The 16,014-nt window shown below is 52.3% G+C and overlaps 1 protein-coding gene across 1 annotated transcript; it reads left to right on the forward strand.

Moving 5' to 3' along the window:
- Positions 1-234: 234 nt before the first annotated feature.
- On the forward strand, positions 235-12,829 carry LOC308149139 (apoptosis-stimulating of p53 protein 2-like; the record flags this gene model as incomplete). The annotated part of the gene is made up of 17 exons (XM_080520809.1): positions 235-270; positions 3,728-3,875; positions 4,826-4,939; positions 5,045-5,088; positions 5,714-5,818; positions 5,965-6,133; positions 6,733-6,941; positions 7,205-7,691; positions 7,767-7,892; positions 8,668-8,750; positions 8,894-9,278; positions 9,924-10,522; positions 10,605-10,736; positions 11,358-11,491; positions 11,588-11,754; positions 11,837-12,036; positions 12,738-12,829. 17 exons carry the CDS (start codon positions 235-237, stop codon positions 12,777-12,779), a joined length of 3,180 nt encoding a protein of 1,059 aa, XP_080376935.1. The 3' UTR covers positions 12,780-12,829.
- Between the last annotated feature and the right edge of the window lie 3,185 nt (positions 12,830-16,014).

The following is a 16,014-nucleotide window of genomic DNA, read 5'->3' on the forward strand; positions in this document are numbered from 1 at the left end:
TGAGGACAGTGAGGACAGTGAGGACAGGTGAGGACAGGTAAAGACAGTGAGGACAGTGAGGACAGATCAGAACAGTGAGGACAGTAAGGACAGTGAGGACAGGTCTGGACAGGTAAAGACAGTGAGGACAGTGAGGACAGTGAGGACAGGTCTGGACAGGTCTGGACAGTAAGGACAGTAAGGACAGGTCTGGACAGGTGAGGACAGTGAGGACAGTGAGGACAGTGAGGACCGATGCCTTCAGACCTGCTCGTCTCCGACGTGATGCCGGTGAGTCCTGCTGTTCTTCTGGATCAACCTGTGTGTGTGTGTGTGTGTGTGTGTGTGTGTGTGTGTGTGTGTGTGTGTGTGTGTGTGTGTGTGTGTGTGTGTGTGTGTGTGTGTTCCACTTCTGCTTCATCTTGAACAAAAGTTAGTTTGTGTGTTTCAGGAAGTGTAAAGTCTGAAAGTTCCTCATCAGGTTGTTCTGCTTGAAGTAGTGGGACACACACACACACACACACACACACACACACACACACACACACACACACACACACACACACACACACACACACACACACACACACACACACACAGTGAAGGTCGACAACATTCAGAAGTTTTTCTCTAAATCTCTGCACAGTAAGTAAAACCAAGTTTTAGGGTCCGTCCACACCAGGAACCTGGTTCACCTGGTCCACCTAAACCAGGAACCTGGTTCAACCTAAACCAGGAACCTGGTTCACCTGGTCCACCTAAACCAGGAACCTGGTTCACCTGGTTCAGTCACATGATGACATCATCTCTGACACTAATCTTCGGCTCCAGTAAAACTTCTTCTTCTTCTTCTTCACGTCCAGTTTGATGAAAATTATTTATTTCATGTTGTTTTAGAAAAAACACCTGAAACTTAAATCACTAAAAACTGATTTTTAGAAAATGTGAGGATTCAGCTGGTGTGTGTGTGTGTGTGTGTGTGTGTGTGTGTGTGTGTGTGTGTGTGTGTGTGTGTGTGTGTGTGTGTGTGTGTGTGTGTGTGTGTGCGCCATATGGCTCACTAAACCGTTGTCGGGGGCCTGCAGAGCCGTTGCCATGGCGACGCTGGGACCACAAACAGAAAGAGAAAAACAACAGATTGACGAAGATCAAACGTTTCCAGCTTCTGCTGTTTTTCTCTGTTTTCACTGAAGCCTTGATTAATCAAATTAATTTAAATAATTTAATTAATTTAGTTAATTTAATTAACTTAATAAATCTAATTAATCTAATTAAACTACTGGACTTTTGTTTTTAGTTTTTTTTATTCCAATAGTGATTATTTAACCTGAAGTTATTGAAATCTGGTGAACCTGTCTGATCAGAGGAGGATCAGACGTTCTAGATCAGGGGTAGGGAACCCTGGTCCTCGAGAGCCGCAGCCCTGCAGGTTCTCCACGTCTCCCTGCTTCAAGCTGATTGCAATGAGCAGCTGGTTCTCCGGCTTTGTGCTGAAGGTGGTGAGGAACCATCAGGACCTTCAGGGGAGGGAGAACATGGTGAGGAACCATCAGGACCTTCAGGGGAGGGAGAACATGGTGAGGAACCATCAGGACCTTCAGGGGAGGGAGAACATGGTGAGGAACCATCAGGACCTTCAGGGGAGGGAGAACATGGTGAGGAACCATCAGGACCTTCAGGGGAGGGAGAACATGGTGAGGAACCATCAGGACCTTCAGTGGAGGGAGAACATGGTGAGGAACCATCAGGATGTTCAGTGGAGGGAGAACATGGTGAGGAACCATCAGGACCTTCAGTGGAGGGAGACGTGGAGAACCTGCAGGACTACGGCTCTTGAGGACCAGGGTTCCCTACCCCTGGTCTGGTCTAGATTCCTCTAGATAAGGAAAATGGTGATGGAGCTTTGAAAAGGTTCCGTGTTGAAGAAGCTTCAGATCAGAGCAGAACCAGAAACGTTGCTTCTCAGTGAGTTGGTGTTTGTCAAAGTGAAGTTTGATTGGATCATTTGTTCCCTAAAGTCACATTCATGTTCTGTTGACGCGAAATAAACACTGGAGGAGGTGGAGCTTGTTAGAGTTCCTCCTCTGGGTGACGGAGTTCCTCCTCTGGGTGCAGGTGTTCCTCACCGTGTTCCTCACCGTGTTCCTCACCGTGTTCCTCACCGTGTTCCTCCTCTGTTCCTCACCGTGTTCCTCACCGTGTTCCTCCTCTGTTCCTCCTCTGTTCCTCACCGTGTTCCTCCTCTGTTCCTCCTCTGTTCCTCACCATGTTCCTCACCGTGTTCCTCACCGTGTTCCTCACCATGTTCCTCCTCTGTTCCTCACCGTGTTCCTCACCGTGTTCCTCACCATGTTCCTCCTCTGTTCCTCACCGTGTTCCTCACCGTGTTCCTCACCGTGTTCCTCCTCTGGGTGACGGAGTTCCTCCTCTGGGTGCAGGTGTTCCTCACCGTGTTCCTCACCGTGTTCCTCACCATGTTCCTCCTCTGTTCCTCACCGTGTTCCTCACCGTGTTCCTCCTCTGGGTGCAGGTGTTCCTCACCGTGTTCCTCACCGTGTTCCTCCTCTGTTCCTCCTCTGTTCCTCACCGTGTTCCTCTTCTGTTCCTCACCATGTTCCTCACCGTGTTCCTCACCATGTTCCTCCTCTGTTCCTCACCGTGTTCCTCACCGTTTTCCTCCTCTGTTCCTCACCGTGTTCCTCCTCTGGGTGACAGAGTTCCTCCTCTGGGTGCAGGTGTTCCTCACCATGTTCCTCACCGTGTTCCTCACCGTGTTCCTCCTCTGTTCCTCCTCTGTTCCTCACGATGTTCCTCACCGTGTTCCTCACCATGTTCCTCCTCTGTTCCTCCTCTGTTCCTCACCGTGTTCCTCACCGTGTTCCTCCTCTGTTCCTCCTCTGTTCCTCACCATGTTCCTCACCGTGTTCCTCACCGTGTTCCTCACCATGTTCCTCCTCTGTTCCTCACCGTGTTCCTCACCGTGTTCCTCACCATGTTCCTCCTCTGTTCCTCACCGTGTTCCTCACCGTGTTCCTCACCGTGTTCCTCCTCTGGGTGACGGAGTTCCTCCTCTGGGTGCAGGTGTTCCTCACCGTGTTCCTCACCGTGTTCCTCACCATGTTCCTCCTCTGTTCCTCACCGTGTTCCTCACCGTGTTCCTCCTCTGGGTGCAGGTGTTCCTCACCGTGTTCCTCACCGTGTTCCTCCTCTGTTCCTCCTCTGTTCCTCACCGTGTTCCTCTTCTGTTCCTCACCATGTTCCTCACCGTGTTCCTCACCATGTTCCTCCTCTGTTCCTCACCGTGTTCCTCACCGTTTTCCTCCTCTGTTCCTCACCGTGTTCCTCCTCTGGGTGACAGAGTTCCTCCTCTGGGTGCAGGTGTTCCTCACCATGTTCCTCACCGTGTTCCTCACCGTGTTCCTCCTCTGTTCCTCCTCTGTTCCTCACGATGTTCCTCACCGTGTTCCTCACCATGTTCCTCCTCTGTTCCTCCTCTGTTCCTCACCGTGTTCCTCACCGTGTTCCTCACCGTGTTCCTCACCATGTTCCTCCTCTGTTCCTCACCGTGTTCCTCACCAAGTTCCTCCTCTGTTCCTCACCGTGTTCCTCCTCTGTTCCTCCTCTGTTCCTCACCGTGTTCCTCACCGTGTTCCTCACCATGTTCCTCCTCTGTTCCTCCTCTGTTCCTCACCGTGTTCCTCACCAAGTTCCTCCTCTGTTCCTCACCATGTTCCTCCTCTGGTTGCAGGTGTTCCTCACCGTGTTCCTCAGTAACGACCACCACCACTTCAGCGAGGTTCCCGTCACTCCAGAGACGCTGTGCAGGGATGTGCTGGAGTTCTGCAGGGAACCTGGCGAGGAAAACTGCCACCTGGCCGAGACGTGGAGAGGTTCCGGTCAGAGTCTCACACACAGGAACCGTACAGGAACCAGGAGCACTCTAGAAGGAGGGTTCTAGATTAATCACATGTGTGAAGGCTTCACTCATTCAGGAACATTCAGGAGAACACAGGGAGAACACAGGGAGAATACGGGGAGAACACAGGGAGAACATGGGGAGAATACGGAGAGAACACAGGGAGAACACGGGGAGAACACAGGGAGAACACAGGGAGAACACAGGGAGAATACAGGGAGAACACAGGGAGAATACAGGGAGAACACGGGGAGAACATGGGGAGAACACGGGGAGAACACAGGGAGAACACAGGGAGAACACAGGGAGAATACGGGGAGAACACAGGGAGAATACAGGGAGAACACAGGGAGAATACAGGGAGAACACAGGGAGAATACAGGGAGAACACGGGGAGAATACGGGGAGAACACAGGGAGAACACAGGGAGAACACAGGGAGAACACAGGGAGAACATGGGGAGAACACAGGGAGAACACAGGGAGAATACAGGGAGAATACGGGGAGAACACAGGGAGAACATGGGGAGAACACAGGGAGAACACAGGGAGAACACAGGGAGAATACAGGGAGAACACGGGGAGAATACGGGGAGAACACAGGGAGAACACAGGGAGAACACAGGGAGAACACAGGGAGAACACAGGGAGAACACAGGGAGAATACGGGGAGAACACGGGGAGAATACAGGGAGAACACAGGGAGAATACAGGGAGAACACAGGGAGAACACAGGGAGAACACGGGGAGAACACGGGGAGAACACAGGGAGAACACGGGGAGAACACAGGGAGAATACAGGGAGAACACAGGGAGAATACAGGGAGAACACGGGGAGAATACGGGGAGAACACAGGGAGAACACGGGGAGAACACAGGGAGAACACCGATTGGTTGAATCTCAGTAAGTGACATCACTTCCTGTGTCCAGAGCGTGTGGTGGAGGAGGGGGAGCTCATGATGGAGGTGCTACAGCGGTGGGGGCAGCAGAGGGGGGAGGTGCGCTACCTCCTGCACCACCACCAGGCCCTGGGCCCCGGGTCAGGTGAGGGGTGGGGGGCATGTTGAGGAGGGGGGGGGGGGGGTAGGGGGGGGGCTCTGGACCACCAAGGTGGTTTTGTTCAGGAAGACGGTCTGTGTTTGTTTCCAGGAAGCAGAGCTGAGCGGATGACGAGGGAGCAGCTGGTGGAGGAGGTGAGCATCAAACTCCAGGCCTGGGGGTCAAACTCCAGGCCTGGGGGTCAAACTCCAGGTCAAACTCCAGGCCTGGGGGTCAATCTCCAGGTCAAACTCCAGGCCTGGGCATCAATCTCCAGGTCAAACTCCAGGCCTGGGGGTCAAACGTCCACTTTGTTTTCTGTGGCCCAGAAGAGCTTAAAGGTCTGATGTGTTGAGATAAATACCGTATTGTCCGTAGAAGACGAGATAAATACCGTATTGTCCCTAGTAAACGAGATAAATACCGTATTGTCGCTTCTAGACGAGCTAAATACCGTATTGTCCGTAGTAAACGAGCTAAATACCGTATTGTCGCTAGTAGACGAGATAAATACCGTATTGTCGCTAGTAGACGAGCTAGATACCGTATTGTCCATAGTAAACGAGCTAAATACCGTATTGTCCATAGTAGACGAGATAAATACCGTATTGCTGATAGTAGACGCGCTAAATACCGTATTGTCGCTAGTAGACGAAATAAATACCGTATTGTCCCTAGTAGACGAGATAAATACCGCATTGTCCCTACTAAACGAGATAAATACCGTATTGTCCCTAGTAAACGAGATAAATACCGTATGTTCCCCCCCCACACCTGCAGGTCTCTGCTGCTCACCTGGATGATGTCACCCTGGGGGGTCTCCAGGATCTGGTGACTCGACAGCAGCAGCAGATTAATGCTAAGCAGCAGCTGCTTTGCTCCAAGGTACACACACACACACACACACACACACACACACACACACACACACACACACACACACACACACACACACACACACACATACACACAGTGCAGATGTGGTGAGCTGAGGCAGATGTTTGAAGGCTTCCTGGTGCTTGTCGTTGCAGGAGCTGCAGCAGCAGCGGCGGCGGCAGCAGGATGGTTCTGAGCTGCAGCGTCTGCAGCGACTCCGAGACCACGCCCACAACCAGGAGGCCAAACTGCAGCAGGTGCAGGTCCTGAGGAACCAGGTGGAGCACAAGCGCCTCCGCAACGGCAAGATGGGTCAGTGTGGCCGTCTGGAGTCACATATATAGTGGATATATTCATATATATTCATATATACTGATGTATACTGATATATATTGACCTGCTGGTGAAGTTGTTCTATCAGACACTTTCTCTCTGGTAGTTACATACTTACTATATCCTGTTGCACATTGGAGTGACGCATTATGTAACAACAGTGCCATATGTAATAGTGTAATACATGTTCAACACATTATGTAATAACAGTGCCATATGTAATAGTGTAATACATGTTCAACACATTATGTAATAACAGTGCCATATGTAATAGTGTAATACATGTTCAACACATTATGTAATAACAGTGCCATATGTAATAGTGTAATACATGTTCAACACATTATGTAATAACAGTGCCATATGTAATAGTGTAATACATGTTCAACACATTATGTAATAACAGTGCCATATGTAATAGTGTAATACATGTTCAACACATTATGTAATAATGCTGCAGTTTGTCATAATGTGGCGCATTTGAGCCACGGTTTCACCAATTAAGAAATTGAAGTTGGACACTGTACTACACACACACACACACACACACACACACACACGTGAGTAATGTGTGTGTGTGTGTGTGTCAGTGGAGGAGATGGAGCAGTTGACCAGCCTCTTCCAGCAGAAGCAGCAGGAGCTGCTGGAGGCTGCAGAGCGGGCGCAGCAGCTGAACGAGCAGCTGGAGGCTTTAAGCAGCAGCAGACTGGAGCCTCCTCATCCTCATCCTCTTCATCCTCCTCATCGTCACAACGCATCCTCCTCAGGTGACCTGGAGCGCCTCTACAAAGAGCTGCAGGTTTGGGTCATTCCTTTGATGCTTTGATGTGAAGATGAAGATCTAGAACCTGACCAGAAGTTAGAAACAGCTTGAGAAAGAGAAGACAGATTAAAAAGGTTCAAACAGGTGAGAATGGAAGGTGATGAAACAGTTTAAATAAGCAATATGACTGAAACCGGAGGATTAAGAGGATTTTATTGTTTCACAATGGAATCTCGTCGTGACAGTAAAGAACATGAGGATCTACAAAGTGTCTCCTGATGCGTCTCGTCTTCCTGCAGCTGAAGAAGCAGCTGAACCAGCAGCAGCGTGAGCGGCTGCAGCAGCGGCGAGGCGGCCTGCAGCAGAGCAACCTGCAGCTGGCCTCAGCCGACCGCCGGCTGGCCGAGCTGCGGCTGCAGCTGCAGCAGCGCCGGCGGCTGCAGCTGCAGCTGCGCAGCCCCAAAGCTGCTCTGCAGCACAAAGAGAACGTCCCGGTGAGTCCCGGAGCCCGGAGGACAGGAAGGACAGGTGAAGGCAGCAGCAGTGACCTGTGGTTCTCCCTGCAGCTGGCCGTGGCCCCCCAGGCCCCCCCCCAGGCCCCCCCGGGCTGCAGAGTGGCCGCGGTGGGGCCGTACATCAAGTCCCCCTCGCGGGGGCCTCCGCTACCTTCACGCCAGGACGTCCTGGTGAAGCCGGCCTACCCAGACGGCACCGCTACGCCGCCCATGGCGCCCCCCCCCAGCACCGCCATGGCGCCCCCCCCCAGACCGGCCAAACCAGCCTCAGGTCCTCACTCCCTCAGCGAGCCGCCATGAACCCGGAGCTCCGCCCCCTCAAACCTCCTCTTCCTGCTGCTCGCAGGTTTCAACACCTTGAAGATCGGCGGCCCGTCCAGCTGGACCCGCCCTCCTCCTCCGGACCCCGGCCACGCCCCCAGCCACGCCTCCACCCTCCCCCGCATGTCTCGCCTCCACCGCCACGACTCAGGTCAGACACGTCCCACAGATGGCGTTTCTTTTCTACACGGTATTTCTATTGTTATCAGGGAGCTCGTCCAGTCCAGCGTCAGATCGAGTTTCACACATCGTCTCCCTTTCATGTGTTTTATAATCCAGGATTTGTGAACGAATAGCAAAGGCAAACACATAAAAACCAAAGAACCAAAACAAAGCTGGTTCCTCAGTTCCAGAGCGTCCTGCCAGCAAGGTGGATTTAATGGTTGTGTTTTATAGAGGAGAACTTAAGACCACGTTAACGAGACCTCATTCACACATGAAGCAGCTCGATTTCTGGAAGCTCCGCCCACCGGAGGTCTGGGTACCGTCTGGAGATTCACCTCACTATTCATGACCTGGTGCTTTTGTCCAGGAGTCTGATTGGCTATCAGGGCTTCTGGCTACACTGCTCCCTACTGGTGTGGCTGCTCATAGCAGCTCTGAACCAGGGGGACATGTGGGTCAGTGGAAATGAAAATTATTTTTTAAATAATTGTTTTTATAAAAGCCCAGGTCCGTGTAAACGTGGCCTCAGTCTGGACTCAGGGTGTCTCACCTCATGCTTCCTATTGACTAATCTCTTTCATCTCAGACGTGACCTTGTGTGGCTCCTCCTCCACGCCCAAGTGGATCCATGATCAAATCAGAACTTCACTTTCATTCTAATAAAAACTGAGCACAGAGAATAAAGACGCGACTCTGCGAGGAGAAAAGCCGTGACGTTGAGTTGATTAATTGTTGACGGTGGAGATGTTTTCCTCTGACAGGAGGACAAACCTTCACCTGCCCTGCGGCCGAGGCCCCGCCCCCTGTCCCCTCACGGACCAATCGCAGCACAGATACTCTTCAGGTATGAACCGACTGTCAGTGAGGAGCGTCGTCACTTTGTTCTTCTCTTCATCACAACATCAAGGAACTTCAAAGCAAGATGAGTTAAAAACGGTAAATTGGCCTCAAACTGTTTCTGCACTTTTGTCCTGTTTTGATTTTCAGGCTGCAGGTAAAGGTCCGGTGGGGGCGCCGGCCCCCCCCCCACTCCCCAGCAAGCCCAAGCCCTTCTTCTCATCAAAGCCCCCCTGCAGAGCCGGAACTCATCCCAGTGGAGACAGGGGGGTGGGGGGGGGCTTCTCCAGCTACAGCAACACCCTCCCTCTGCCTCGCAAGCAGGAGACCCCCCCGGCTGCCACCGTGCGGCCCTACACCCCCGACCTCTCGGACGGCCCCCCCCCCGGCCTGCAGAAACCTCAAACTTTAGCGGCTTCGTCCATCTACTCCATGTACACCCAGCGGAGCAACCCCCCCGGGAAGAGCCACCCCCCCGGGAACAGCCACCCCCCCGGGAACAGCCACCCCCCCGGGCTGCGCTGCCAGGTCCCAGGTGAGGAGGCGTCTCAAAAAGCGTCTTCAGAGCACAACGGTTCAGAGATATGGGAGGGGGGGCAGCTGGTGATTGGCTTTGTGCCAACCTCAGCCAATCAGAGAGTCTGTGGGCGGGGCTAAGACGAAGACTCACCTGGACCAGAACAGAAGAGCAGCGACGTCAAATCTGAAATCGGTTCTGGATCTGATGAATTTCAAATAAATACTTCGTGTGTGAAAGACGTCGTTTTACATGTAAAACGATCCGGATCGTGGTTTTGTGGACATTCTGAGAACAAAAGGCAGAATTCTCTGCTTTTCCATTCATTAGGGAATTTTGCATGTCCCATTTGGGATAAAGTAGAAATAACTGCAGAAGAGCATGTGATTGATCACAAATAAGGGTTTAAAAACTTTTTCAAACTAAAGTAACGAAATGAAATAACTTTTTTTCATGAAACTAGGAACTGAGAAAATGAAGGTGAAATGAGGTTAACTTCCTTTCTTGTTTGATCAAATATTCCAGCTTTGATTCAAAGTGTTTTTGTTTCATTACATTTATGTCTGATCTTCAATAAGAACACAATGTGATTGAACTTTGATTTATGTGGCTTTGATGTCAGTGGTTTGAGGATTTTAGTAACTCGACTTTCTTGCTGCTCAGTTTATGAGAAAGCGCCCGGCGGGGGTCCGCAGGGTTCTGGGTCGGACCTCGGCGAGGCCGGCGGCGGCGACCAGCCGGACCAGGGAAGCGTCGGAGGAGACCAGGCGGAACGTGACCCCCCGAGACCCCTCAGCCCCACCAAGCTCCTCCCGTTCCAGTCCAACCCTCACAGGACCCCCGGCGACGCCGACCTGGACGCCCTGCGCCGGCGGCTGCACTTCGCCCCGAGGCCTTTGAAGAAACGCAACTCCATCACCGAGCCCGAGGGGGCGGCCGGACCCAACATCCAGAAGCTGCTTTACCAGAAGACCACCCTGGCTGCCATGGAGACCGTCCTCATGGAGACCGCCGAGTCGGCGGGAAAGTTCCTCCAGCCTCCGATTCCAGAGGACGTGGTGGGCGGAGTCAGTGACAAACTCCACGTCCAGCCGTCCCCGGGGGGCCCCGAATGTCTAGCCCCGCCCCTTCCTCATGCCGCTTGCAGTCACGCCAGGCCCCCCCCAGCAGAGGACCGCCTGACCCCCCCGCCTCACGGCTCTGGGACGGCGGATCAGAACCCGCAGCCTCCAGAGGTCGCCGGACTCGCGACGGAACCGACGGTGAGTGACGGACCATCCTGAACTAAAGTGACACGTTGACATCAGAGACATGAACCAGGACTTCTTCTCTCCGTCGCACCAGAAGTCGATCCTCCGTAGAACCGGGTCCGAGCAGGTCGGCCGCCGCTTCAGGGTCCAGTTCAACCCTCTGGCCATCCTGCTGGACTCGTCTCTGGAGGGCGAGTACGACCTGGTCCAGAGGGTCGTCTACGACGTGAGTCCAGCCGTCGGTTGCAGGTCCAACAGGAAGAACAGGAACCCTCTGAAGATACAATCCGTCTCAGTGAAGAACGAGAACCTTTGATGGACGGCATTTCATCTGCTGCTGCGTTAGAAACATGCTGACTCATGCTGACTGATGCTGACTCATGGTGACTGATGCTGACTGACGCTAACTGATGCTGACTGACGCTGACTGATGCTGACTCATGCTGACTCATGGTGACTGATGCTGACTGATGCTGAGTCATGGTGACTCATGCTGACTGATGCTGAGTCATGGTGACTCATGCTGACTGATGCTGAGTCATGGTGACTCATGCTGACTGATGCTGACTCATGGTGACTGATGCTGAGTCATGGTGACTCATGCTGACTGATGCTGACTCATGCTGACTGATGCTGAGTCATGGTGACTGATGCTGACTCATGGTGACTGATGCTGAGTCATGGTGACTCATGCTGACTGATGCTGACTCATGCTGACTGATGCTGACTGATGCTGACTGATGCTGACTGATGCTGACTCATGCTGACTGATGCTGACTGATGCTGACTGATGCTGACTCATGGTGACTGATGCTAACTGATGCTGACTGATGGATGTGTGTTTCAGGTGGGAGACCCCAGTACGCCCAATGACGAGGGGATCACAGCGTTGCATAACGGCGTCTGCGCCGGCCACGGCGACATCGTGAGGTTCCTGGTTCAGTTTGGGGTCAACGTCAACGCTGCCGACAGCGACGGCTGGTGAGTCTGATCCGTCGTCTTCACACCGTGACGGTCGTTGTCATTTGTGGTCCAGAGTTCTGAGTGCCCCCCCCCCCCCCCCCCCCCCCCGTCCAGGACGCCCCTCCACTGCGCCGCTTCCTGCAACAACGTTCAGGTCTGCAGGTTCCTGGTGGAGTCTGGAGCCGCCGTGTTCGCCACCACCTACAGCGACCTGCAGACGGCGGCCGATAAATGCGAGGAGGCGGAGGAGGGCTACGCCCAGTGTTCCCAGTTCCTCTACGGTGAGGAGGACGTCCCGCTGACTCATCGTCATGGCGACAGTCTGCGTAGCGTCAAGTAATCCCCCCTGCCGTGTGTCTCCAGGCGTCCAGGAGAAGATGGGCGTGATGAACCGCGGCGTGGTGTACGCCCTGTGGGACTACGAGCGGCAGCGGGAGGACGAGCTGGGCTTCAGGGAGGGGGACTGCATCACGGTGCTGAGACGGGGGGACGGCGGCGAGACGGACTGGTGGTGGGCGCGGTGCCGAGACTCTGAGGGCTTCGTTCCCCGGAACCTGCTGGGGGTGAGACGGCCTGGGACACTTGGGGTTCTGACCCTCGATACTGTCAGATCTGGTTTTACTGGTGAAGGAATGTATTTCAAGTTATTTAATGAAACAAACAACATAAGTCAATTTTACATTTCTAAGATTGGACAGGCCTGACCAGGATTAAACCTCACATTTAAGATAAGAGTTGTACTTTGCATGTATTGCAGGGAAATAATTAATGTTTCAAGACCTTTTGGACAACAAATTCTTCCCTGCCTGAAAAACCAAGGCTGTGAAGTTTTAAGTCGACGTCATACGACCACAAACCTGCAGATGAACAATTTCAGCAAAGCCCATCGCGTAAACTGAAACGTGAGCAGACTAATGATGTTCCTGCCGTCACTCATGTTTTCAACACCAACTAGCAGCACCAATGAAACGACCTTCAGGTCAGAGGTTGGGTTCACAGCTCCAGGACTTCCTCCAGACGTTGGACCAGAAGCTTCTCACCAGTGAACAGAGACGAAACAACGTCTGGACGAGTTTCACACCTGAAGGTCGTGGAGGTTCACAGTGAAACAGTCAAACATCGCTTCTTCCACTGCATTTCATCTCCTCCGTGTTTAATCAGTCTGAGGCTCAGAGGATCCCGATGCTTTAAGTCTTATGTAATAATTCCCTGTGCCTGATGATCTCCACACGTTTTAATGACGTTCTCTCTCGTCCTAATGCAGCTGAATCTGAGGGTGAAGCCACGGCGGAGGAGTTTGGCTTGAAACAGGAACCAACCGCTGGACCTGCTGACCTCCCAAGACCAGGACCTGGCCTCTTCTGGGTCTGAACCTCTTCTGGGTCTGAACTTCTTCTGGGTCTGACCCTCTTCTGGGTCTGAACTTCTTCTGGGTCTGACCCTCTTCTGGGTCTGAACTTCTTCTGGATCTGAACTTCTTCTGGGTCTGAACTTCTTCTGGGTCTGACCCTCTTCTGGGTCTGAACTTCTTCTGGGTCTGACCCTCTTCTGGATCTGAACTTCTTCTGGGTCTGAACTTCTGGGTCTGAACTTCTTCTGGGTCTGACCCTCTTCTGGATCTGAACTTCTTCTGGGTCTGAACTTCTGGGTCTGGACTTCTTCTGGGTCTGAACTTCTGGGTCTGACCCTCTTCTGGGTCTGAACTTCTGGGTCTGAACTTCTGGGTCTGAACTTCTGGGTCTGGACTTCTTCTGGGTCTGGACTTCTTCTGGGTCTGAACTTCTGGGTCTGAACTTCTGGGTCTGAACTTCTACACTAAGAATAGAAACGACCTTCCTGTGTTTCATCTCAGCAGCACATTTTAGAATTAATGTTGAAAAGACGCTGGTGTTTGTATGGATCCTGGTGACGACAAGCTCCGCCTCCTCTCCAGTGTATCCATGGAAAGGCCCCGCCTCCCTGAAGGAGCCGTTCAGCCCCTCGACATACTGTGCTCCAACAACTCCACCTGCCTCCACCCGTCTCCACCTCCCCAGGACTCAATTCTGCTCCTCAGCTGTGGAGGAAGAGGAAGAAGACTTTCTTTACTTTAACCTTTACTTCTCCTTTTAATGGTTTTAATGGTTTCTACCAAACCTTCTGTCTGCTTTGATCTTTTTTTGATGTTTTTATTTCATAATCTTCATATGTACTTTGACAGTTTTCAAGTGTAAAGTACTTTACAAATTAAATGTATTATGAGGACCTGAAGTGCTGTTTGAGCCGGGACGGGTTTTCAGCTTTATCGTATCTGAAGGAATTATTATTTATTATTGATGGAGGTCTTGACAGACGGAGGTCTAGACAGACGGACCCTTGACAGATGGAGGTCTAGACAGACGGAGGTCTTGACAGACGGACCCTTGACAGACGGAGGTCTAGACAGACGGAGGTCTTGACAGATGGAGGTCTAGACAGATGGACCCTTGACAGACGGAGGTCTTGACAGATGGAGGTCTAGACAGACGGAGGTCTTGACAGACACACCCTTGACAGATGGAGGTCTAGACAGACGGACCCTTGACAGACGGAGGTCTTGACAGACACACCCTTGACAGACGGAGGTCTTGACAGACACACCCTTGACAGATGGAGGTCTAGACAGACGGACCCTTGACAGACGGAGGTCTTGACAGACACACCCTTGACAGACGGAGGTCTAGACAGACGGAGGCCTTGACAGACAGAGGTCTTGACAGACACACCCTTGACAGACGGAGGTCTAGACAGACGGACCCTTGACAGACGGAGGTCTTGACAGACGGAGGCCTTGACAGACGGAGGTCTTGACAGACGGAGGTCTAGACAGACGGAGGCCTTGACAGACGGAGGTCTTGACAGACGGAGGCCTTGACAGACGGAGGTCTTGACAGACGGAGGCCTTGACAGACGGAGGTCTAGACAGACGGAGGCCTTGACAGACGGAGGTCTTGACAGACGGAGGCCTTGACAGACGGAGGTCTAGACAGACGGAGGCCTTGACAGACGGAGGTCTAGACAGACGGAGGCCTTGACAGACGGAGGTCTAGACAGACGGAGGCCTTGACAGACGGAGGCCTTGACAGACGGAGGTCTAGACAGACGGAGGCCTTGACAGACGGAGGTCTAGACAGACGGAGGTCTAGACAGACATGTTTTATTTCAGTCGTTAGTGGACGGAGGTGAGACACAAACAGTCCATGTTTTTCTCTGCAGCGTCATGCAGGAGGTCAAAAACTCCACAGTCAGAACTTTAAAATACTAAACAGGATTATAAATACATTCAGAGTTCACTTGAAAATAACTTCAAAGATCAGTAGCAGGAGTTTGTCTGCAGGTGAGACGAGTTCAGGGTTTGTTGTTGGTGAAGGAGCTGCAGGATTCATCACAGCAACAAACTAAACGTGGCACATGAGCAGAACACAAACCAAGACAGATACTTCAGGTGTCTGCAGGAGGAGCACTTATAACTTATTATAACTAATTATAACTAATTATAACACCTCTTGCTTTAAGAACGGCTGAGAAGAATTCATGTCAAACCTCGTCCATGTTCAGACACAAGAATCATGCATTTTAGAAGCACAGAGCTTTTCACAGCAGGAGGCGTCGCCATGGAAACTCTGCTTGTTGTGAAGCAGCAGGACGACGATCAGCCCGTTGAAGCAGGGACACATGGAGAACATGCAGGGCTGCACCTCCAGGACCAGTGTGACCGTCTGTCTCACAGGTCACCTGGTCTGGTTCCTGCAGGAAGGACGTCTGGACGGCGTGAAGAAGAAGTGAAGCAGGTTGGACCGGTTCCTGTCCTCTGGGAGGGAAAACTGCTGGAGGACTGCCGAGTCAGCAGGTTCTTCTCTTTTCCTCGCCAGGATGCTCATTTCCTCTCATTTCCACTTTCTCAGGTAGAGACTGATCAGTGGGACTGAGGCGGCGGTGATCGGTCGAGGTGATGGAGGAAGCGAGCGGCGGTGCAGAACTACTGCCTCGCCTCCTGGAGGCGCCGTGGGACCAAACAGCTGGATGTTTGTCGGGGTTCAGCTTGATCTGGTGGTGGAGCAGGACGGGTTGTGGGTGTGAAGCCGGCGGAGTCTCGCTGACCAGTCGTTGTTCTTCCAACTAGAAACCTGTGGTTCTCTGAGAAGAAACTGAAACCTGGAGAACTCAGGTCTCCTCATTCAGCTTCTGCTTTCTTTGATTTGGCTGGACGGGATTTTGTCAATTATCTTTGTGGAGAGAGAGAGAGAGAGGAGAGAGGAGAGAGGAGAGAGGAAGAGAGAGAGAGAGAGAGAGAGAGAGAGAGAGAGAGAGAGAGAGAGAGAGAGAGACAGAGACAGAGAGAGAGAGAGAGAGAGAGACTATTTGGAGAACAAGAAATGTTGAATATGATGTTAAAAGCAAACAGCAGTTGCTTCTCTAACGTGTTGCAAAGTCTGTGTTGCTTCCTGACCGATCAGACTCAACCTCCAGCCTCCACCCTCCAGCCTCCACCCTCCAGCCTCCACCCTCCATCGCTGCACAAG

Source organism: Blennius ocellaris, assembly GCF_963422515.1.
Source record: "Blennius ocellaris genome assembly, chromosome: 3".
Taxonomy (NCBI): Eukaryota; Metazoa; Chordata; class Actinopteri; order Blenniiformes; family Blenniidae; genus Blennius; species Blennius ocellaris.